The 22,671-nt window shown below is 45.4% G+C and overlaps 1 protein-coding gene across 1 annotated transcript; it reads left to right on the top strand.

Moving 5' to 3' along the window:
* Positions 1 to 6,839: 6,839 nt before the first annotated feature.
* Positions 6,840 to 18,321, top strand: LIN28A (lin-28 homolog A). Its single transcript, XM_037135771.2, has 4 exons — positions 6,840 to 6,870; positions 7,324 to 7,511; positions 16,962 to 17,146; positions 18,105 to 18,321. The coding sequence occupies exons 1-4, from the start codon at positions 6,840 to 6,842 to the stop codon at positions 18,319 to 18,321; spliced, it is 621 nt and encodes a 206-aa protein (XP_036991666.2).
* Positions 18,322 to 22,671: the final 4,350 nt, after the last annotated feature.

Below are 22,671 nucleotides of genomic sequence, written 5' to 3'. Positions count from 1 at the left end.
CATTTCCATAATCATGACAGTGTAAACATTGGTTATCAGTTAGCTGAAAATGGCGACTTAACTGCACCGGCAGGAAGAAGAAAGGGGAGGTAGGTCCTCATCTACTATAACAGGAAATCAATAGATAATATCTAAAATGGATAAATCAAGGAACATAGGTACATGCATACTTTTTAGAGATACAGAAATATCCTCCAGAAGAAATGACTCAAAGAGTGGTTGCCCCACGGGAGTGGAGGGGGTGGGGTGGTCAGGAGACTGTTGTTCTTCATTATAATTCTTTCAATACTGATTGATTTTTTTTAAACCACATGCATTAATTACTTTAACTGTAAAAAAAAGTGAAGAATATTAGAGTGAGCTAGACTGGGATGTACCCTTTGTGATTTGTGAGTCCAGACAAATCAGTTACCTCCACTAAGTCTCAGTTTCCTCTCCAGTAGAGGTCATATTAATTGAGGACAGAAAAAGACAAGACATGCAAAGCACTTAGCACATGCCTGGTATATAATCTGCTCTCAATAAACAGTAAGTGCCCAGTCAGGGAAGAACAGGTTGAAGACCTAGCCTAAAGCAGCATTTGGGAAATGACAGCATTTGATTAGACATCCTGCCTCTTGCCTTCATGATACATGACAATCATTGGACACACACAAAAGAACACCAGGTGAATGACAGCTGGATGAGTTGCAACCCACAGGCCAGAGTAAAGTCACAGTGAGGATCACAAAAAGGATCAGCAGCCATGAGGGAAATTACAGTTGGGCATGACAAGTTCCACTACAAGAGGACACTTGGAGAGTTATAGTCACTGGACAGTGTTCTGTAGCAGGATCATCATTTCCTCCTCTTGGCTGTACCTTGTGGGGGATGTGTCAGAAGGAAAAGATTTAGAGGCTGTCAGGGTAAGGGTCAGAGGTCAGCTGGGGTCAGGAAGTCTATTTCACTGAGGTCACTCTCTTCTCCTTTCAATGTAATGAAGCCATTATTGGTGAAAGCAAGTGCCTGGCGTCTTGCTCTGTGAAGCAAGGCCCGCATGGGGAGAAGAACTGAAAGAAGGAAGGGGACTCCCTTGGCTCATCCTCCTTCTGACAATTCAACAAGCCTAAGAGGTGAGAGGTGCACAAACCTGCTTGATGTAGGAAGCCCCAGTCCTTAAAGAGGGATAAAGTTGACAGCATGGGGCAAAATCAGATTGTTTCTCAGTGTAATTAGGAATGGGCTCTCTCTTTCTCTCTCTCTCACACACACACACACACACACACACACACACACACACACACATATATATATATATATATATATATATATATATATATATATATATATATAGCTTTAGAATGTCATAACCAGAAGAAACATTTGTCTAACCACTAATCCAAATCCCTCATTTTTCCCTTAAAAGGTAAAACCAGGTGCCTTTCTTGAGATCACAGAGCAAATTAACAAGCTGAAACTATATACTATACATTGTACTTATTTGTTTATTGTCTGTCCTTCTTCTCTAGAATGTAAGCTCTATGAGGACAGGAATTTCATATTTTTTCACTGATGTATTCCCAGCTCTTCAAACAGTGCCACATGACACATAATATATGCTCAATTAATATTTGTTAGGTGAGTGAGTGAATGAACAGATGAATGAATGGAAACACTGCACACATCATATTTCCTTCCCAGTAAATCACAGAGCATACTAAAGACTTTCAAAAGTCCTGCAGAAGAAACCTAGTTAACATACCATTTTCCATATGATTTCATTATAGAAACTTTTAAAGAATGGTGAAATGTATTAACCATCCCATGGAACTAGTATTCTGAGGGACACATTGTGGGAAATACTTTTCTGAAATGCACACCATCATTCATGCTAGCAGATGGTCAGGGTTTTAACTCCAAACGACCATCCTGGACACCACCACAGAGTTATCAAAACACTTCATAAGTGGGAATTGGATATGAGTGGCTGCCCAAAAGAGCACCTGCTGTGGCGCTGGCCAGCTCTTTGATTTAGAAAGCCAGGGGGTTTGGGAGAAGGTGATCAGTAGAAAAGCCAGACTAGATCTCTGGCCCAGGGAAGAGGAATCACAAGCTTAGGTCCTATTTACTAACCACATTGAATACATAGTCTCCCTCTATAGTCTTTTTGCTTGCACATATCTTATTCCTTATTGGTAAAACAGGGTCAGCACCAGTCATAATAACAACATACTTGAACTGTGAAAACAATGTGAGCACAACATGTGGGTTCAAATCTGCCTCAGCCATGTACTAGCTGAGCTATACTAGAAAAGCTACATTGATTCATTAAGTTTCAGATTCCTCTCCTTAAGGTGGGAATATTAATACCTATTACTCAGAGTTATTGACAGCCTTAAATGAGATAAGAAAAGTACCTGCAGTCTCAACAAACAATAACTAATATTATTACTACCTATCAGAACATAAACATCACAAATGTAAGATGTTTGCTTGTATTGTTTATTGATGTATTCTCAACATTTATTAGTGTCTTCCACAGAGAAAGTGTTCAAAATATTTTTAAATGTTGAATGAGTAATTATTATTACACCTCGTACAGCTCTTCCTGTTATGAAGTTATAAACCTACACAAGAGGAACTTGACGAGCACTTTTCATAAAAATTTTACTGATCAATTTGAGAGAGAGAGAGATGGAGAGATTTGTTGTTCCACTTATTGACATATTCATTGGTTGAATTTTGTATGTACCCTGACTGCAGATCTAACATGAAACCCTGGCATATCAGGATGATGCTCTAACAACTGAGCTATTGGGCCATGACTGGCCAAGTACTTTAAAGGCCAATATCCTTGGTATTGATACTAAACACCTTTGTCTCTTTGTGTAAAGAGATCCCCCTTTTCCCTAGATATTATTACTTTTAGAAACCCATACACAAGAAACTTGAAACATTTAACTATACTACATCTTGTCTTCCTAACTAGACAGTAACTTCTTGGAAGCTGGAGAATATTTCTTCTTCACTTTTGTGGTGGGGTTACATTTTTGACATCATTTTACTTAATGCACATTATTTTAAAAACGATGTTCTTTGTTTTTGGAGAGAAGGGAAGCATGGGAGAAAGAGAGGGAAAGAAACAGTGATGTGAGAGGAAAACATCCATTGATTGCCTTTCACATGCCTCCAACCAGGGATCTGGCCCTCATCCCAGGAATGTGCCCTAACCAGGAATCAAACCAGTGACCTTTAGGTTTGCAGGAGGACACCGAACCCACTAAGCCACACCAGTCAGAGCTTAGTGAATTTTATTTATTTGATTTCCCCACCAAACTTGTGAGCTAGCACAATGACTGGATTACAGAGGGCACCTAACAACTCAGCACTTTTCACTGAGACAGGGACCCAAGAGAGGAAGAAGGTCTGGTCAGGGGTTCCCATCTCCCACATGAAAGAATTCCACTGGGGATGAAGAATCAATTGTGTTGAGAATCATGTCTCCTTCCTAAGGAATCCTCTGCCTTTACATATGCAACTGTCAAAAAAATCCTCACCTGAATATATGTTTATTGATTTTACAGAATGAGGAAGAGAGAGAGACAAAGAGTGACAGAGAGAGAGAGAAACATTGATGTGAGAAAGAAGTATTGATTGGTTGCTTCTTGTATGTGCCATGACTGGGGAGCAAACCCAAAACCCAGGTATGTGCCCTGATAGGGGATGGAACCTGCAACCTTTTGGTGTATGGGAGGGCTCTCCGAGCAACTGAGCCACCTGGCCAGGACAGCTACATATGCAACTTCATAGGATCCTGACCCCATGCTGGGCTTGTAGTGTTCAGACTCAAGAAAGCAGACTATTAAAATAAGTATTATCACTATTGTAAAATAGCGTTTATTGTTTCAGGTAAAGCCTATTCAGGAAACACTCCTTGGGTGCCTTCTGTGGGCTAGACACTATGAACTGGTTATTATGTGGGAGAAAATGCAGAAAGAAATAACACGTGCATAGTCCCAGTCCTCAGGGAGCAAATGAGCCAGCAGGTCCTAGGTTACAGACACAAGTATGTGTACAATAGCTATAATAATTGTAATAATTTGCATTATTAAAATGTAACTATATGTCAGGCACTATTTAAAGAGCTTTACCTACATGATCTATCTTTATCCTCATAATAATTCTGAGAGTAAAATACCTTCATTATCCCCACTGGACAGAGGAGGAAATGGAGGCATGTAGAAGTTAAAGAAGTTGCCCCAGGTTACAGAGCCATAATAGAGCTGATAGCTAAACATGGCCAAGGTGACTTCAATGCCTGTGCCTCTATGAAAAGTGTTAATAATTAAGGGGGAAACCTAGAAAACAGAAATTAGTCTCTCTTCTGCTCAGGTTTACTTTTTGCTTGTTTGTTTTCAGTTTTTTTTATTTTGTGCTGTGGTTTACTTTGAATCAGAAAACATTATCTTTTCTTTTTTCATCCTCATAATCCTGTGCAAAGGTACACACATTTTTGTGGAGGGGAGCATGAGATACCTGTACTGCTGTTGCAGAGACATGTATTGATGGAAATGCCCTCTTTAGTGTTCAAGAGAATCCCTTAATTTGCTTGAAGTCTATCAGGGTCACTGGGGATATGAGAAGAATCAGGTTTTCTGGGAAGGATTTGGAGGTAGAGACTCAAGAAGGTGGAGACTCAAGACTCAAAGCTGGAAGCTGGGAAATCAGAGCGAGGCTTAATTCAGCACCGTGGACAGAGCCCCTGAAACTCTCAGGACCCTGGACAGAGAACGCGGTCTGGGCTGCGGGGAGAACAACTCTCAATTGAGAGCGGATCAAGCGAAACCAGAACGCTCAACTCCCTTCTCTCTTTTCTTCAGCCAGACCTCAGTCACCTGAACTCAGTCATTCCTAAATCTTAAGAACAGAGGTGAAGGGAGTAAATATATTTTTAAGGGCACTAGTAACAAGGAGAAAAGACTCTGAGGTGGGGAGGAGTATATAAATAAAAACTGATTTGGCTGATACTCTCAGAACTCTTGCAAGATCTAAATTAGGGTCCTCAGCTGGGAGCGGGGAATTGCTAATGCTATTTGTTAATGGTATGTATTTTTAAAGGACAACTTGTCCTTTTAATCATCAAAAGTCCTATCCCTCACCCCTTACACTCAAGTTTTAGCCTCTTGGACAGCACTCCATGTAGGAAAGAGAAATACTCTCTCCACACTCCCTTGCTCTCCTCACCACCTTCCCCTTCCCTACTGCCACGCATCCCCTTTCTCTTTCTCAAATACATGCGCGCGTGCGAGCACACCGCCGCAGGGTGAAAGGCACTTGGTGGAGAAAATTGAATTCAGAGCAAGCGGAAGCCTCCGAAAGCAGGCTCTGTCCCTTTAAATGGGTTGTAGCAGTGGGGGAGGGGAACTGGCCGGAGCTGGCATTGTCCAGTTTGAACTGAGCACCGGAAGTGAAGGGGCAGGGCCAGGGCCGTGCACTGAGGCCCGGGCCATTGTCCATCTCCGACCAGGGCACTAGGCCACCCCCCTGGCCAACCCTCTTTATCTCCTAGAAGGGGAGCTGCCTCTTGAAAGGAGGAGATCCCCACCTTCAGGTCTCCTACCAGCCCCACTGTGGGTAGAGGAGGGCGCTTTAGGGTGGACATCGAAACAAGGAGGCTCTGGGAAACTGATAGTGCCCAGAGCACTGAAGAAAGTGCCTGGACCCCACGCACCCACCTAGTCCCTCTGCCAGCAACGCAGGGGGACAGAATGGGGCTGGGGCGAGATGAGCACAGCTGCCAGAGGCAGGAATATACTTCAAGTCTTTCTGAGTTCCTCTTGCTTTCCCAGAAAGCTCCACGTGGGGTCAATTTTAGACAAATTTGGAAGGCAAAAAGGATTCTTTACACAATCAATTAGGAGGAGCGCCTTGAAAGATCCAGAAAAACTCATTCGGTAACTCAGAGAGGCAGAGAAACTGAAGAGACAACAGACTTCGGGAGGCAGAGGCTTGATGTGGACTTGAGACCAGTCCTGCCGGGTCTCTGGCCTCCCCCCGCCCCCCCCCCCCCCCCCCCGCGCTCCCCTATCTCAGACTTCCTGGTATCCTGAACTCCAGGTCTATCTAAGCACACGGGGTGGGGGGTGAGAGCGGGTCAGCGCCGAGCAGCCGGGTCAGCTTGGAGGCCTGAAGGGGAAGGGAGGGGGAGGGGCGCTAAAGTGTTGGGGGAGGGGGAGGGCTCATCCATTTCTCCCTTGACAGGTGGTTTGTGTCTCTGATTGGCCAGCGCTGCTAGGCTCACACCTCCCTCCCCCAACTCTCTGGAATGTATAATTATCTGCGCGGGGGGCGGGGGTGGTGTGTGAGTGTGTGGGGGAGAAGTCACGTGGTTTTGAAACTACCCCTCACATGCACACACAGTCCCCCCACCTGTATGTTGCTTTGGGACCCCCAACGAGTCATTAAAGTGAAGGATTCCAAATTCCGGGGTACTCAAGACTTTTAGGGCTGATGGCCCCTATTTCCAGATGTGTGTATGGAGAGGAGGTGTCAAACCTCAGGGTTCTGAGAAGGGACACTCCAGGGGTGTCAGAGAACGCAGTGTGGGGGAGGGCAGGAGCTGGAGACGAAGGAAAAGGGAGGGGAAAGAAGAAGGAGGAGAGGGAGGGGGCAGCCCGCGGGGGGTTGGGTCATTGTCTATTAGAATTTGGGAGCCTTTGAAAAGCCGTGGGCCCTCCCACCGCTATTGTGCTGGGGAAGATGTAGCTGCCTCTTCTCTGAGCCACCCCTTTGCCTCCAGACTTCTCTGGGGCCAACAGCCGCCGACCTGGGGCCCGGGGCTGCGGGCTTAGCCGACTACCATGGGCTCCGTGTCAAACCAGCAGTTTGCAGGTTCGAGCTCGGGACTTACTGGGGACACTCCAGGCTACAGGGGCGCCCAGAAGCCACTTAGAAGGGAGGTGGGAAAGTGTTCCCCAGGCTGGCCGGAGGAACCCAAGTCTGTGCGGTCTCGTGCTTCCAGGGGGTCATCTGTGGAGCAAAGAATGCTGGTGTCCCAGTGGCGCCCACACAGAGGCTACGGGGCAGAGGGGAGAAGAGGAAGGGCCCGTCCGGCGGTCGGTCCCGGGGCAACGTGTTGTGGGAAAAGGAGCAAAACTTTCAGGGCACCCACGACTGACCTCAGCTTAAGGTTTGGGAGCGCGGGAGGCAACCGGGACAGGTCTTTTATTACTGGCTGCAGCCTCCTGGGTGTCCACCCGAGGACGCCCGGGTCTCCCTGCCGGCCCTCTGGGAGGGTCCTCCAATTCTGTGGCCCGGAGAGCTGAGCGCCTTCTCAATCTCCAGGTGGCTGCGCCAAGGCGCCGGAGGAAGCGCCGGCGGACGCAGCGGCGGCGGCGGCAGAGGAGCCGCAGCTGCTACACGGTGCAGGCATCTGTAAGTGGTTCAACGTTCGAATGGGATTCGGTTTCCTGTCCATGACCGCCCGCGCCGGGGTCGCGCTCGACCCACCGGTGGATGTCTTTGTACACCAGGTGAGACCGATTCTGGTAACTTTAGCGCAGAAGGGGATGTTGGCGCGAGTATTCGAGGGTGGGCGGACACGCTCGGCTCTTAGATTGAGGGCGATCAAGGGCCCTCATTGTGCGTTCCCATTTTTGGGATGGTACCCCACATCTGATTCCTGGTTAACTCCAACAGGACGAGAGTGAGAGGCAGAGTGGATTATCAGCACCTCCCACTCCCTTCCAGGAACCCTTCTGGCTTACCACGTGTTTGTTACCTCTTTCCCCTAGGAAGGGGGCAGGGGCAGCGAGGTGACCCCATGTGGCAGAAACTAAGGTTGTATTGTGCTTGCGGGTGGGGGGAGGGCCAGCGTGCCGGCCAGGGAAGCACATGCCCGGCCATACCAAGGGCCCTGAGCGCCAAGCGCGTTTCACTACGTGAATGGAACTCTCGGGCAGGGAGAGGGAGGGAAACTGCTGTAGGACCCAACAAGGATAAAGCTACAAAGTCAGCCAGGTCTCCTCATCAGCCAGGTGGCCACACAAAACTCAGCCCCTGAGGCCTACCTAGGTGGATTTGGCAGGTCTTTCAAGGGTCTATTAGAGGGCCTGAAAGTTCCGCCAAATGACCAGTCTCAGGCATACAGTTTACCGACTGGGCTTTTGCTGTCCGGTTCCTACCATAAAGAAAATCTAAGGAGCCCAGGCCTTAGATTCCTGGGCCAGGTTGGGAGGAGTTAGGTTGCAACCCCAAGTTCTCAGTTACAGCAGGGCAGAACAGTGGGGGTAAAATTCAGTGTCTCGGGGCAGGGGGTCGAGGGAGGCTAGCCTCTGGACCTATTCTCAGCTTGGCATTTATGGCCCCAGAGAGCCATTCATTGCTGTCCTAACATTCCCAGCCTCAAACAAGGAGCCGGAGACTTCAGGTTTCCCCCCTCCCTGGCCTCCCTCTCACCCCTTCCTAAATACATTAGAAGCCTTTGGGTGGTCCTGGGACACTAGCCACCCATAAGGACTCTGTAAAAAAAAAGTTGTTGCCTGCGTCCTTTCCACCTCTGGAGGTTTTGGGCTCGGCCTGAGAAGAAGAAAGGGCTAATCCCAGGCCAAGGAGGTGGGCACCCAGGCCGGGCATGGAGGGGTTACTTTGGGGAGGTTGGCTTTAGATCCTTGGGGGAGGGGAAAGGAGGATGTGGGGATTAAGGGTTGGAGCCTGAGGGATGGTATTCTGGAGGGGGATGGGTGGAGAAAGGAGATGCTGGGTGGACTGGTTCGAGACTCTCAGAGGAAGTAAAGTGTGGGAGGGGCAACAAGGGAGATTGGGGACCCAAAGAGATGGGGGTCTGCCAGTTAATGTTGGTGACTTGGGGTCACTGGGCTGCTTGAACATCTGCAAGGAGGGTCTGCAGCAGGATGCTTACCTACTCCCTTGTAGCACTCGTTCTTACCTCCTATCAGACAGCTAAGGGTAGTTCTAGTTAGTGAACTACCTCTTCCCTGTCTCATTTACCTATGTGAATGATAATCCACAGGAAGTAATTCTGGGAGAAAGAATGGAATTAGCCTCTTTAGATCTATTAAATCACTTTATTACAGGAACCAGCGTTGAATGCCAGTACTCCTGACTCTACCATTTATCTTATCACAAAGAGATTAAAACCCTTCTGGGTCTGGAGAGGGACTAGACAGCTACCCCAACTTTGGGAGGCTTTGAATAAGGGTCAGAATCAACATTTTCTTGCCTTCATTCCTAAGGCTGCTGAATAGGGAGATGTAACCCCGTCATCATCTTGGGTTCCTTGGTGATATGGAGGAGAAAGATACTTTCCTCTACCCTCAAGGTTTCTTTGGCTGGTCTAGTCAAGTAGGCATTAGACAGATTAGCAAGAGAGTAACCAAATTTTATACATGGGCATAGGAACCCTGCATATATGAGAGTCAGGAACTCCACATGCACAAGAGATTTAAAGATACAAGGGAAACCTGGGTGTTCCTTTGTAGACATTCTGAGCTAGGGATGAGGTAAGATGCCTTAGGGGCTTTGAAGGGTTACTGTAGGACCTTAAGAAGAGCAGATGTTCAGTAAGAGGAAGTTTGGCCTGCTCTACCCTATAGACCAGTCAGAAGAGGTTATTTCTGATTAATTCTTACATGGCCAAGGTCCCTAATTCAACTTCTTATAGGTAGGCAAGGGAGGGGCAGAAGTCTTTCTTAATCCTGCAGTTTTTCCTTGGAAAATTCACATCCCACAGAGGCACATCTTGGTGTGACTCGTTCTGAACTCCCACAGTGATAACCAGACCCAGGGGGAGGTTTTTCTGAGCAAGTGGATCTGTGCCTCAGGGCACCTTAACCTTAGGATCCAAAGCAATTGGAAATATTAGATGGCAGAGAGAAAATCAGTATCCTTCAGGTTTGGGGGGTGAAGCCCACACCATCTGTTTCAGATAAGTTAGTTAGGAGGTAATCTTGACTTCAGAGTCTTGGAATTTCCAGGGACATTCCACCGTTGAATAAGTTATCAAGAGGGAGTTGAGCTGGGATAAGGAATCTAGAACTTGTCATGACTAACAGTCCCAGGACAGTGACTAAGACTTACTTGATAACGTTCCCCCAACCCCGAAGATTTTTTACTTATTTATTTATTTTTAGAGAAAGGGGAAGGGAGGGAGAAAGGAGAGAAACTTTATCTATCGGCAACTCAACCAAGACCCAAAGCTGCAACCCAGGCATGTGCTGACTGGCACCCTAGCCAGCTACCTTTTGCTTTGCAGAACAATGTCCAACCAACTGACACACAGTAGTCAGAGCGTTAGGTCTTTATAACACGCTGCCTGGGCTTGAATTAATCCTCAAACCGTACCATAGCAGTAAGTTAGACTACTGACCCAGTCCCTGCACTTGAGAAATATTTCTCTGGAAATCTAATGTAGAGGAATTAAGTAGATTCAGGGTGATCCTTAAAAATTGTCCTGGGAGAGGAAAGTGTTCCCAAAGTGGAGGGAGGGTAAGACATTTCTCTTTAAGAAGAAACCTCCCCTTCTTTGGCTGCTGGTGGTGGTGAGCACCTTGGAGTTAGAGTTCAGGAGAGGTGGTCTGGGAGCCCCTTCCTAAGGAAAGAGGAAGGGGGAAAGCAATTTAACATTTTCTTTTCCCTTCCCAGGTGGGCCTACTTGGTACTTAACACTGTTCATTACTGTTCTTTTGCTCCCTCTCACTCTATGCCCCCAGGGTGTGAATGAGTAGGAAACAAAACAAAACCTTAGTCTTTAAAAAAATAAGTAAATAAAGCAAAGAGATTAACAGCTCTTTTCTTTTATTCAGCTACAGGTCTTTGGACCTAGAACTTTTTGCCTGTCCCTGGGGTTAGAGGAATTTAAAATCATAATGGCAGATGGCCAGCCCTTAAGTCCAGGTTTCTCAACCACTAAGGACATAATTGGAGCAGGATAACTCCTCTTTATGGGCATCCTTCAGTTGTGACAACAAGAAATGTCTCCAGACATTATCAAATGCCCCGCAGAGGCAAAATGACCCCAAGTTGAGAAACACAGTTATGCAGGAAAAGCTGGAGCAAGAAAGCTGAACTGTGTCAATTTCCTGAGATTCTGACATCTCCATGGACTTTGGAAGAGTTTTGGCTTAATGTGTTTCCTGTGGCTTAACTCCCAAACCCCCCAAAATTAAAAATGTGAGCAAGGTCCCCTGCTTTCTCCCACCACTAATCAGAACCCAAATATTTTAAAAACAGCTTTCTGGCTGAAAGACTGTATTAGAAGGCTTGGAGGAAAAAGAAGAGCCCGACAGAGTTGGGGTTAGAAAAAAATTTTAATACCGATAAACTGTTGGGACTGCTCAGACCTGCTTTTCCTGAAGATAAGTGTGGCCTCAGGCAGGGTCTAAGTTAGGACTCTAGGGTTGGGGGTAGTGTATGTAAAGAGATCTTTCACCTGGTTTATAACATTAGTGGTGCCTCTGATTGCTCACCTCCCCTAGTCTCTAGTTAGTGATGTACTAGTCTTATCCCCTCCCCTAACTAACCTGTAAGCTCTTCAGAGGGAAGGACTAGCCACAAGGTTAGTTTTCTGGTTCACGTTGGTAGGCTGAAGCAATGAATGTGGAGAAGCAAGGGGCTCCTTGGAGAATCAGGAGTACACAAACAGTGTGGAGTCCTTGTTAGTACGGGTCTTCCTTCAGAACAAAGGACTGGAGATGGGGAAGGAATGCTAACTGGTAGCTGCTCTCTTTCGGGACTGATTGGAAGCTATGGGATTGTTGGTCATTAGTTACTTCATTTCCATCTTAATAGGATAAAGCATATTTTAAAAAATGAGTGGATCACTGACTTTCAAGGAAGTTGGTAGGGAGGTACCTGGGTTGATTTGAGCATTATGGTGTCTTCTTGGGTTCTTTCTTTCTGAGGAGACATGCTTTCTAGAAAAGGACCCAAATAAAGAGGGTCCTTTATCCTGAGATGGTGGTACCATCTCAGTTCCACTGTGAGAAACTAATACCTTGTATTTGGCAACACTGCTACTTGCCCTGTAAATGGTCAGTGAGTCCCCAGGGCATGTGGTTTCTGGGACATTCCTGATCAAAGTATGACATCATCCTTCTGGATGATTCCAGAAGGATGAAACCGTCTTTCTGGAAGGTTTTTTTGGTTTTGTTTTTTTTTTTCCAATTTTAGGGTGGGGTAGGAGGAGAAACTACCCCAGGCAAAACCTCTACCCCTCCTTCTGTGGGTATGAATAGTAATTGCCTAATTATTATGTGCTAAGTCTGGGAGGTCAAAGAAGGTGAGGGAGGAAGAAGAGAAAACTTGAAAGAATAGTACATAATTAGTACAGATTAATTTTAAATTATCTCAGTTTGGAGTTAATTTAATTTAGACAGAAAACCAAAATCCAAATAAATGGCTTTTGTAAATTGCATAAGCACTGGGTTACTGGCTTAAAACTCCAGGATCCTCTCTTTCATACCCTGAGTGGGAGGGTGGGGGCAGGGCGAGGAGTAAGCACCCCATCCTTACAGGGACTCTTCCTCATCAGAGTTCAGTCCCCTTCCTGGAGAACTCCATCTTCCTGAGGACAGAAGAGATGTCTGCCCAAAGTCACTGGGGAGAGAAATCTAGGTGAACACTCACCTTCATCAGCAGCTCCTTCTGCCCGTTGGCAGCCTTGTGCCAGTGGGCTGATGAGCAGCACCATCTGGTGGAGGACTCCAGGCAGGAGTTGGTGGTCCTGGCTATGTCCGAGCAGAGGTGATGCGGAGGTGGTTCTAAACGATAGATCTCTTTCCCCACCCTCCCTAACAAATAAACTATCGAATAAACTGCTTCTGGAAAACTGGTTGGTTTGTCCCAGCCCCACCAAACCCTCTACTTTCAGGAATAAACTCAGATCTGAACGTGGGGATGCTTCAGAACTGAGTCGTTTTATCTGCTTTTTACTTTTTAAATGTGGCTATTAGAAAGTTTTAAAATGTTGTGATTTGTATTATATTGCATAGCGCTGTATATAGAGTTAGGCTATAGTTTATTCCACAAATTGTGTGCAGTATTGGACACCTAGGTAGTTGTGAGCTGGAATGGCCGTGGGTGTTACAGAAAAAGCTGGGAACGCCTGCTTTGATTCCTGTGAGCAAGGCAAGTGAGTTTTCTGAAATCCTGACTCTGCCACTTAGGTAGAAAAGAGTGATATGATAAAGGCGGGGATGTGCACAAAGGAGAGATATGTCAGAGCCGGTAGGGATCTAAGTCTGATCCCCTACTTTTAAAGATGATTAAAGAACCAAAGCTATCCAACCTCCATTAAGCAAGATGAGGGAATCTCAAATTCCTATGAGTTTTTTTACTTCACACCCTCTGAGTGACCCCTGAGGTCTGGCCTTTTCATTCTTTAAACTTAAAAGGCATATGTTGGTGTTGGGGATATTTGATGTGGGGGAAGGTTGGAGTAGGCAGTGGTGAGGTATGAAGGGAGCAGAAGGCATAACTGGCCCGTTACTCCCTGCCATCCAAAAAAAAGAAGGCCTTTTGAGACTTTTCTGTCTGATTAGATGCTACCTCCCCCTAAGCAGTGGGCTGCCCTGTAGCCTGCCCGACCTCCTTTCTTAAACACATTGGGAAAGGAAGAATGGAGACCTGCCTCCCACATCACCTATAAAATAATTTATCTGAGCCCTGGCTGGTGTGGTTCAGTAGTTTGAGCGCCGGCCTGTGAACTGAAAGGTCACCGGTTTGATTCCCAGTCAGAACACATGCTTGGGTTGTGGGCCAGGTCCCCAGTTTGGAGACACATGAGAGGCCATCAATCCATGTTTCTCTCCCTCTCTTTCTCCCTCCCTTCCCCTCTCTCTAAAAGTAAAAATCTGTAAAATATTTTTTTCTGAGTAACTCTAATTCATATTCCTGTGTAAAGGATTTGACTAAAGGCACTGGAGGGGAGGGGATCAGATCCTGTTTAGTTCCAGCCCTGGAGGCGAGGGGTGGCAGGCAGGTCAGAGAGAAGGAAAGATGGCTGCTGGTTGTGATTCTGGCAGACCCACCACTCTTAACTAGGGAAGAAAGGTATCTCTGTATCCATTTCTCACGCAGTGACCATAACCTCAAGGAGAAGAGGAAGGAAGGAACCAATGAAAGGTGAGTGCGTGTGTGCATGTGCGTGCGTGCGTGCGTGTGCGTGTGCGTGTGTGTGTGTGTGTGTGTGTGTGTGTGTGTAATCTCAGCCTCTGGAACTCCAGGAATCTGACCACCAGAACCAACCAGTGTCAACTCTTTGTTTCCAGGGGCTGGGCTCTATTGGGGAAACTCAAGCCTTGCCCCTCCCCACCCCAAGCCTTTTCTTTTTTTGGAGGGGATGGGGAGAGGGGCGGTCTCTGCTTTGTGTGTGGTTGGGGGTGGGGTGGGGGCTGTAACAAGAATTTCTGTCTCCTTTCTGATTCCGGGCCCTGTGAGCCTGGCTCAGTGGGGCTGCATGCTGATTACCTATCTGATAAGAGAGGAATTCAAAGTATGTGTTTTAGGAAGGGGCCAAGCAGGGGGCAGGGAGCCACCCCTAGAGACATCCAGTCTAAATCTTGACCTGTTATGGTGAGGTGACTGCAGTTTAACTATTTCAACGTCTTAAACAGACCTCAAATCTTCCAATGATGGAGTGGGTGATCCAAGAGGACTAGTCAGTTTCATATTGGCCCCATTTATATTACCCTCTTGGTCTTACAGTAAGTCTATTATAAGATGTAGATAAGGAGAGTGTTTCCTCAGTAACTTGGAGCTCAGAGAGGGGGGTAGTTTTCTGAGTTTCCACTAATTAATGATAAAAACCAGAGTTAAAATTCCCAGTCTCTTGACACTTGGTTCCCACAGTTACTCTACCTTGATCCAATTTGAAGAGGTTGATGATAATTGCCACCCAGTGGGGATTTATATAATGTGTGGCAGGCAATGTGTTAATTACTTTTCATGCTTAAACCTCACGGTACCACCATAAAGTTAGTATTTACTTCCATTTTGTAAGTTAGAAAGGAGGGAACAGGACCTCAGTCTCCAGACTTGGGGTTCTTAATCACTAATCTGCTGAATTATAGCTAGACCTGGGGGTGTCCCAGCCTAGGAGCCCACTAGATAACTAGGAGAAGCTGCTATTGCCTGGGTCTTGATTCAACTCCTCCAGTACCTCCTGATTCCATGGATTGTCCAGCTCAACAAGAGACAAATCACATCTAACTTCAAATTCAGGATCGTTACTGTGTGATGGGAAAGGGGGCTGGCATCTTTCTTTCTGCAGCGGAGCCTTAGGTAGGTATCTTGCTGGTAATTAGCCCTTGTCTCTGAAAGATTTGAGGCCCCAGGGTGAATGGTTGACCAAGGTTACTCTGCCAGATATTGGTAAAACCAGCATTTTATGAACCAGGATGTATCTGGCACCTCAGTCTGTACTCTTAATCAATTATCTCAGTGGAAGTATTGCCTTAAGCAATACCGTTTAGGTTAAAACAAAAATGTGATTGATGAACTGGGGACCCCATATGGCTAAAGAGCACATTTCATCTAACCCCCAGTTTGAAATAGTATCCCATCCTTCCCCTCCACCAACATCAGTTGTAAAACACTTATGCTACTTACTCATGTTTCCTCCAGCCCCCAGAACTCTTGCTTCTCTGAACCTCACTTTCTGTGGTGACTACACCTTGTTGACATTTGTCCCAATAATCAAGGAAGCTGTAATGAAGTCTAATTTGGGTAGGATATAGGAAGGGCTGTCACCTCTAGTAAAGTGTTATTGTTAAGCAGTAAGTGGCAAGGTGGAATGGGCTGTGCTTCAAATCAGGAATCCTGGGTTCTTTTGACACTGGCTTTGCCACTCAGCTAGCTGTGTGAATAACTCTCCACTTATTTGAAGGCTACTAGGCTCTTTGCTAGTGTCAGAATTTTTTAGAGAATTTTTATGAGTTTATTTGAGCCAAACTAATGACATATGCCAGGAAGCAAGATCTCCAGTGCTCCCTGCAGAGTTTTTAAACTTTGGTACAAATATGCAGTTTTTTAACAGGTGCTCCATACATTATTCTAAATCTTTTTTTTTCCTTTAAATATATTTGGTCATTTTTCCAAGTCAGGTAATTAAAATGTACTCCTTATTCATTCATCCAGAAATGTGTGAGGCATTATTTAGGTGCAAAATGCAGCAATGAACAAAACAGGGACTTGACATTCTTTTAACTGGCCGCATGGTCGGGTCTGGGAGGGACTGTCGCGCGCGCACACACACACACACGTCACATACCGTCTTGCGTGCGCACGCCAGGTGTTGTTGTTAAGCAGTAAGTAGCAAGGTGGAATGAGCTGTCAAACCAATGAGATTATCATGTTGTCCTGCAAATTACTTAGGTATATTCTGTTTTGTGATTCTCTCTTTCTCTTTTTTTATTTATAGTTGCTTTTTGTAGTTTTATCAATCTAATTATCTGTCTTGATTTTATAGTTTTATTCTTTAAGTCCTGGAATGTATTTTACATGCATATAATACAAAGGGTAGAATTCTGGCTTCATTTCCAAATATAGAGCAAATGTTCTCAACAGTGTTTATTGAATTGTTTTCATCACCTATTGATTTCCCCTCATATGCTTGGTTCTCCTAGTGGACTTGCCCTTATATATGCATTTGCTTGGGTCATACTGTTTTTTCCTTAAATTCTATGTTTAAAATTTTTTCTTCCGTTTCACTTGGAACTTTAAATGAGATTAGCTATATAAAAAATGTAATGGCACCTGTTATAATATGATCGTTCTTTGTTAATATAATGTAGATTTCTTGTTCTTGACTGCGGCGACTCCTTTTCTTTACTGATAAAATGGGAGTGTTATTACACTTGTTCTCCCTGCATTACGAGAATACATCTGTGCAGGTTTTTGTTTGGGGGAGTTGATGTGTAGTGATAGAGACTAGCAGTAAAATCTACCATGTTTCCCTTCCCCAGAGTAAGCTGCACATGGAGGGCTTCCGGAGCCTGAAGGAGGGTGAGGCAGTAGAGTTCACCTTTAAGAAGTCTGCCAAGGGCTTGGAATCTATTCGAGTCACTGGCCCTGGTGGGGTCTTCTGTATTGGAAGTGAGAGGCGACCGAAAGGGAAGAACATGCAGAAGCGCAGATCAAAAGGAGACAGGTATGGATTGGAAGGTGGCTTATGTGGATTGGTAGGGACATGCTAAGGATGGGGAAAGTTCTCTCAATCTTCTTGCCTCATTTCTTGGACCCGGTTGCCAAAGATAAAATGAAGCCTATGGTTCCTGGCAACATCTGGATGATTAGGGTACCTACCATAGATGTGGGAGACAAGGAGAGGGCAGTGTGTGAGGAGGGTACTTGACGTACAGTTTTTCTCTGTAAGCTGAGGCCTCACTTGCTAAGTGGGAACAGTGATACTAACCTCGTGTGATTATTTCAGAGCTAAAGGAGAATGGTTGTGAAATGGTGTGTCTGTACTTATTGGTCCTTCGCCAGGTCTTCAAATGGCTGATTTTATTTATTTTAGCTCTGTGATTAAACAGACTGTATAATCTGACTCCTTTAATTTCTTCTTTGTTCTTAATGACAGGCAGCTACAGTCTTTTTAATATTTTATTTTATTTTTAGAGTTAGGGCAAGGGAGAGAGAAAGAGAGGGAGAGAAACATCAGTGTGTGAGAGAGACATCCATTGGTTGCTCCTCCCATGCCCCCAACCCAGGGCCCGGCCTGCAGCCCAGGCATGTGCTCTGACCGGGAACTGAACCAGTGACCTTTTAGTTCACAGGCCGGTGCTTAATCCTTTGAGCCACACCAGCCAGGGCAGGTACAGGGTTTTTAAGGGTATGGTAGAGTTTTAGCTACCCCCTAAATCATAGTGCTCACTTGGGGTCCATGGTTTCTATTCTTGGTATTTCAGTGTTTTCAAGGTGACATAAATCTGAAGACTGTCTAGATTCAGGTTTGGAAAAGACTTCAAGATACCTAGTCACATGTCTCCTTTTATAAGTGGGAAAATTGGTCTCCAGGAAGGAAAGAGCCTGAATGTCCTCAGAAAAAAAGGTTTCTGATCTCTTCTCACTCCTTTCTCAATTTTTACCATCCTGTTTTGTACCAGGTGCTACAACTGTGGAGGTCTAGACCATCATGCCAAGGAATGCAAGCTGCCACCCCAGCCTAAGAAGTGCCACTTCTGCCAAAGCATCAGCCATATGGTGGCCTCATGTCCATTGAAGGCCCAGCAGGCCCCCAGCTCACAGGGAAAGCCAGCCTACTTTCGGGATGAAGAAGAAGAGATCCATAGCCCTGCCCTGCGCCCAGATGCCGAGAATTGAGCTACAGTGTGTCAGAGGCTATCCTTTTGTGATCAGGAAGTTTCAAGGAGCAGGCATCAATCGGCAGAATGGAGAAAGTGGGGACAGGGTGGGTAAGGGGCAGCTGGCACTGCCATGTATCTCAGGCTGGGTTCCATGGCCTCATCCCCTCTTCCTTCTTGGTCAGGGGGAGCAGGGAGGCACAGGAACCCAACCACACTCTATCCAAATGCATGCAAGGGCTTTGGGGGAAATACCTCTGTGCAGGCCTTATTTGAGTTGCCAGCTTTCGAAAGTGACCTGGATAGGGAAGTTGTTTTCTTTTTAAAGAAGGATATGTAATGATAATATTTCCCCTGCCAGAGTGAAAAGATTAGCATGAGACCAGATTGATGAACTCAGCCCACAAATGATTACATTCTGTGGAAGGGAATCTCTCAGGGGTACAGTACAGCAGGGTTTTTCCTTATCCTCCACTCTTGGGAGAGAGTGCTGGAAATTGCCCCAAGCAATGGGTTGTGACTATAGGCAAAAGGGATGATTGGGGAACAGCTGCAGACCCACTGCTCCTAGGCTCCCTCCCACCCCATTTCTGGGCCAATACAATTTTATTTGGGCCCTTGGATAACTGCACCTTGGGTCCCACTTTCTCCAGGATGCCAACTGCACTAGCTGTGTGCGAATGACGTATCTTGTGCATTTTAACTTTTTTTTTTCGTAATATAAATATGCTGGTTTTGTATTTTTGTGTATTTTAATCTAAGGCCCTCATTCCTGCACTGTGTTCTCAGGTACATGAGCAATCTCAGGGATAAGTGGGCAGCAGCTCCAGGTCTACACAGCAGGAATGCTTTTTGCTATTTTATCATCAGGGAGAACAACTATTTGGAGTGTATAGCCTATTGAACTACCTCCTTTTTGCCACTTAGAGCTGGGTTTTCTGCCATAGTGTCCTCTTGAAACCCCTCCATCTTCAATGTTTTGTGGAAGACTAGATTTTAACTGGATGGCCCCATTATTTGATCTCCTACCAGAAGATTGCAGATTGGTCTGAACAGGAATAAGTGGTTGGCGCAGAGGTTAGGAGAGGCAGGGCTAGGTGAAAGGCACAGAGGGGAAGCCAAGATTAGGTGAGGTTGTCTATACATGTGTAACCAAGGATTCCTGTTCCAGACCTCTAATTCCAGGGTTTGGGATTCACATTACATACCAGATGCATACATACCTTACTATTGGGCTAGGCTTACCATGCACAACAAGGGGTGTTTGTGTGTGTGTCTGGGTGTGTTTTAAAAACAACAAAAAATGAGTTAATAAAGATAGGTTTTAAAAACAATACCTCTCTACCCACTTTGAGCTCTCTGGGGATGGATATTTGAAGCAACGACTAAATTTTTCAACCTTTAAAAATTCTTTGTTTTTCCTCTTGGCCTCCAGAGAGACCGTAAGTGATGACTTCTTTGCGATGCCCAGAGCCAGTGTCCTGCCCTGCTGCAGCAGTGACTAGTGTCATAGTAGCTGAAGGGGGAAAGCGGGTTTCATTTACATACTGTGAGATCACTGAAAACCTACCTCACTGTGTTGAAACGGGGCAAATGCAATAGAATGCATTAGGTTATGTGTGTCTGATCTTGGGTTCTTGTCCCCCCCAATTGCTGCCCGCTCCAGTTAATGTATTTATCTGGGCTTTGTAGGACTTCACAGTAGCTGATTTGGTGATCGCTAGGTGGCCTAGTTTGTATAAATGTGTTGGTCTTTCTCCATGTTCTTTTGGGGCTTTATTGTTTACAAACTTCTTTTTGTATTGAGAAAAATAGCCAAAGCATCTTTGACAAAAGGTTCTGCACCAGGCAAAAAGGATCTGAAACCCCTCTTGAAGTGGGGGTCTTGAATCATCCTTTCTATCGTTTGCTTTTCCTCTGTCTTCTATTTTGGACCAGATCTTCTATCCTAAAAACTTGACTCCTACCCTCTCCTCTTTTATCCACACCCCGCCACAAAAGCGCACATACCCACACACATACACATTAAATGTGTGGGATATCACCCCATCTGAAGAAGCAGAAAATATTCCATCCCTTTTTCCCAATACCCTGAGTCCAAACCATTCCTTGATATGTGATTCATGCCAAACATTTATATTGCTGTGTTTTAATCTCTAATCCTAGGGCAGAGAAGCAAGGAGGGGGCCTTTCATTTTGAAAGTGGGGTTGGGAGACCAAGAAAGGGAAGATGAATGTATATCCAAGTCACTCAGGAACTTTTATGCAGGTGCAAAAAACTTATGTCAAAGTAGCCACAAGATTGTTTAATAGGAGACGGACGAATGTAACTCATGTTTACTGCTAGAAACCAAAGCTTTGTGTGAAATTTTGAATTTATGGGGCAGGAGGGAGGGAGGTTAGGAAAGCATGTACCTGTCTGTTCTTTCCCTGATTCCTTCTTATTTCTGAACTACAGGAGACTGAGCCCCCTTGGGCTTTGGTGACCTCCATTACTGGGGACTGTTTATTTGATGGTTGGTTTTGCTGTGCTGGATACTACCACTTGCTATCTATCATTTTGTAAAACACATGCTGACTTTTTCCTTTCTCCTTATTTCCCTGGGAAAATAAAATGAAAGAATAAAGGCTTATTCGTACGGAAACTGTCAACTCCTTGTTAGAAATTTAGGGTGCTTTTCTCCTCCCATAATTTCCATCTACTTGGATTGGGACTCAGAAGTCACAGAAGAACCATTACGTTTTCTGTTCAGCTATTTTGTTGGGGATGAATCTTGAAAGCTAGTCCTCTTAGCACCTCATTACAGTGGATTTTTGTTTCTACTTAAGGCCTCTTGTCCTTTTCTTGCAAACTGCCACATTCAAGAAGGGATTAGGAGTTTGGCATGCATGAGAATAGGTTTGCCTGTGCCACTGGCTGAGATGAAAGGATAGGGCCATGCCTTGGGGGTTGAGACCCTTATGATACTTTGTCTCCTACTCTTCCAATCTCTATACAAATCTTAATTAACGCCCTGCAGCATTCCAGGGAGGCAAATATGTAAAACTGGGGAAATTGAGGCCAGAGAAGATACTCCAACTATAAAAACATTTATTAGCTAGTCCACTAATAAACACTGGGTTTTAAACATTCAGCTTCCCCCCCTAAGGAAAAGAGAATTTTAAAAGATAAAAAAAACTTGCTTGCAGGCATACCATCTATTACAGAAAGTGCACATAAACATTAGCAGAACAAGGGTAAGAAGTTTCATATATCCACTCCAGGGATTTTTTTTATCAAAAGTCTTCAAGCTGACCCTGGAAGCTAGCTAGGCTGAAGCTTGCTTCCCAGATGCAAAGCAGGAAGGACGGAAAAGACTATTCATGAGTGAGTTATTCACCCCCAGGGCATTGAAAATGCCTGGTAAAAGTACTCCTTTCATCACAAAGAGTGGATGACTGTGAATGAGGGTTGCTAGTGTACTATCTCTTTTCTTGGTGAAACGATAAGGTTCTTTGAAAATTGCAAAAGTTTCTTTTTGCTGTTTTTTAAATTTTGAGAAAATTGAACTCCAATTTTTTTTTTTATTTTTTTTTTTAGTTTTTTTGGGTATCATTCTTCTTGCCTCCATTAAAGATTTTGTTTATTTTTAGAGGGGAAGAGAGGGAGAGAAACATCAATGTGTTGTTGTCTCTCCTGCACCCCCTACTAGGAACCTGGCTCACTACCCAGGCATGTGCCTTAGACTCAGAATCCAACCAGTGACTGACTGGTTCACAGGCTGGCACACAATGCACTAAACCACACCAACCAGGGCTGAAATTCAAATTTCTTTGTCAGTTCTTCAAATTCCTGTAACAGTTTTCTGCCAAGTTTGGTACGGAACTAATACCCTTGATTTTTCTATCCGGGTAGGTGGTTGGCCTTCCTGTCTATTATTTAATATTAGAAGTCATTCTTGGAGTAGAGCTCTTTCTAGCTTCAAAGATTTTCCTTTGGGTAGGTCCTGAAAATCTGCAAATCCTGAAATCTCACTGCTTTACATCAGCACAAATGGACTGGTATCCAGTGCGTTTGTGCACTCGATTAGGGCTGGGAAGTTACCAAACGATTAAATGCACTAAAATCTCTACAAGGGGTCTAAAGCCCAGTCCTGCGGCCTTCCAGAGAGCAGGACGCTGCTTTCGGCCATTCACAGCAGACCTAAAATGTCACCAGCAGCTGAAAAGCCCCTCCATTTTTGACATTATCCCCGAATTCTCGCCCTGCAGTGTAACCCTCTTCCGGCTTTCCAATCTGCGGGTTTAATGACCTCTCAGCTCCGTCAGGGCCTCGACCCCGCCCTCCCCACCACACGCGTTCCAGCCAGGTGCCCACCCCCTCGGTCAC

The sequence above is a fragment of the Artibeus jamaicensis genome, unplaced genomic scaffold (genome assembly GCF_021234435.1).
Source record: "Artibeus jamaicensis isolate MK-2021 breed Jamaican fruit bat unplaced genomic scaffold, CSHL_Jam_final scaffold_847, whole genome shotgun sequence".
Classification (NCBI taxonomy): domain Eukaryota; kingdom Metazoa; phylum Chordata; class Mammalia; order Chiroptera; family Phyllostomidae; genus Artibeus; species Artibeus jamaicensis.
This window is presented reverse-complemented; position numbering and strand designations above follow the sequence as displayed.

Coding starts and splice junctions, on each gene's coding strand:
- LIN28A (XM_037135771.2), top strand. CDS start 6,840: ATGGGCTCCGTGTCAAACCAGCAGTTTGCAG. Junction 6,871..7,323: donor GTCAAACCAGCAGTTTGCAG/GTTCGAGCTCGG, acceptor CTCAATCTCCAG/GTGGCTGCGCCAAGGCGCCG. Junction 17,147..18,104: donor CGCAGATCAAAAGGAGACAG/GTATGGATTGGA, acceptor GTTTTGTACCAG/GTGCTACAACTGTGGAGGTC.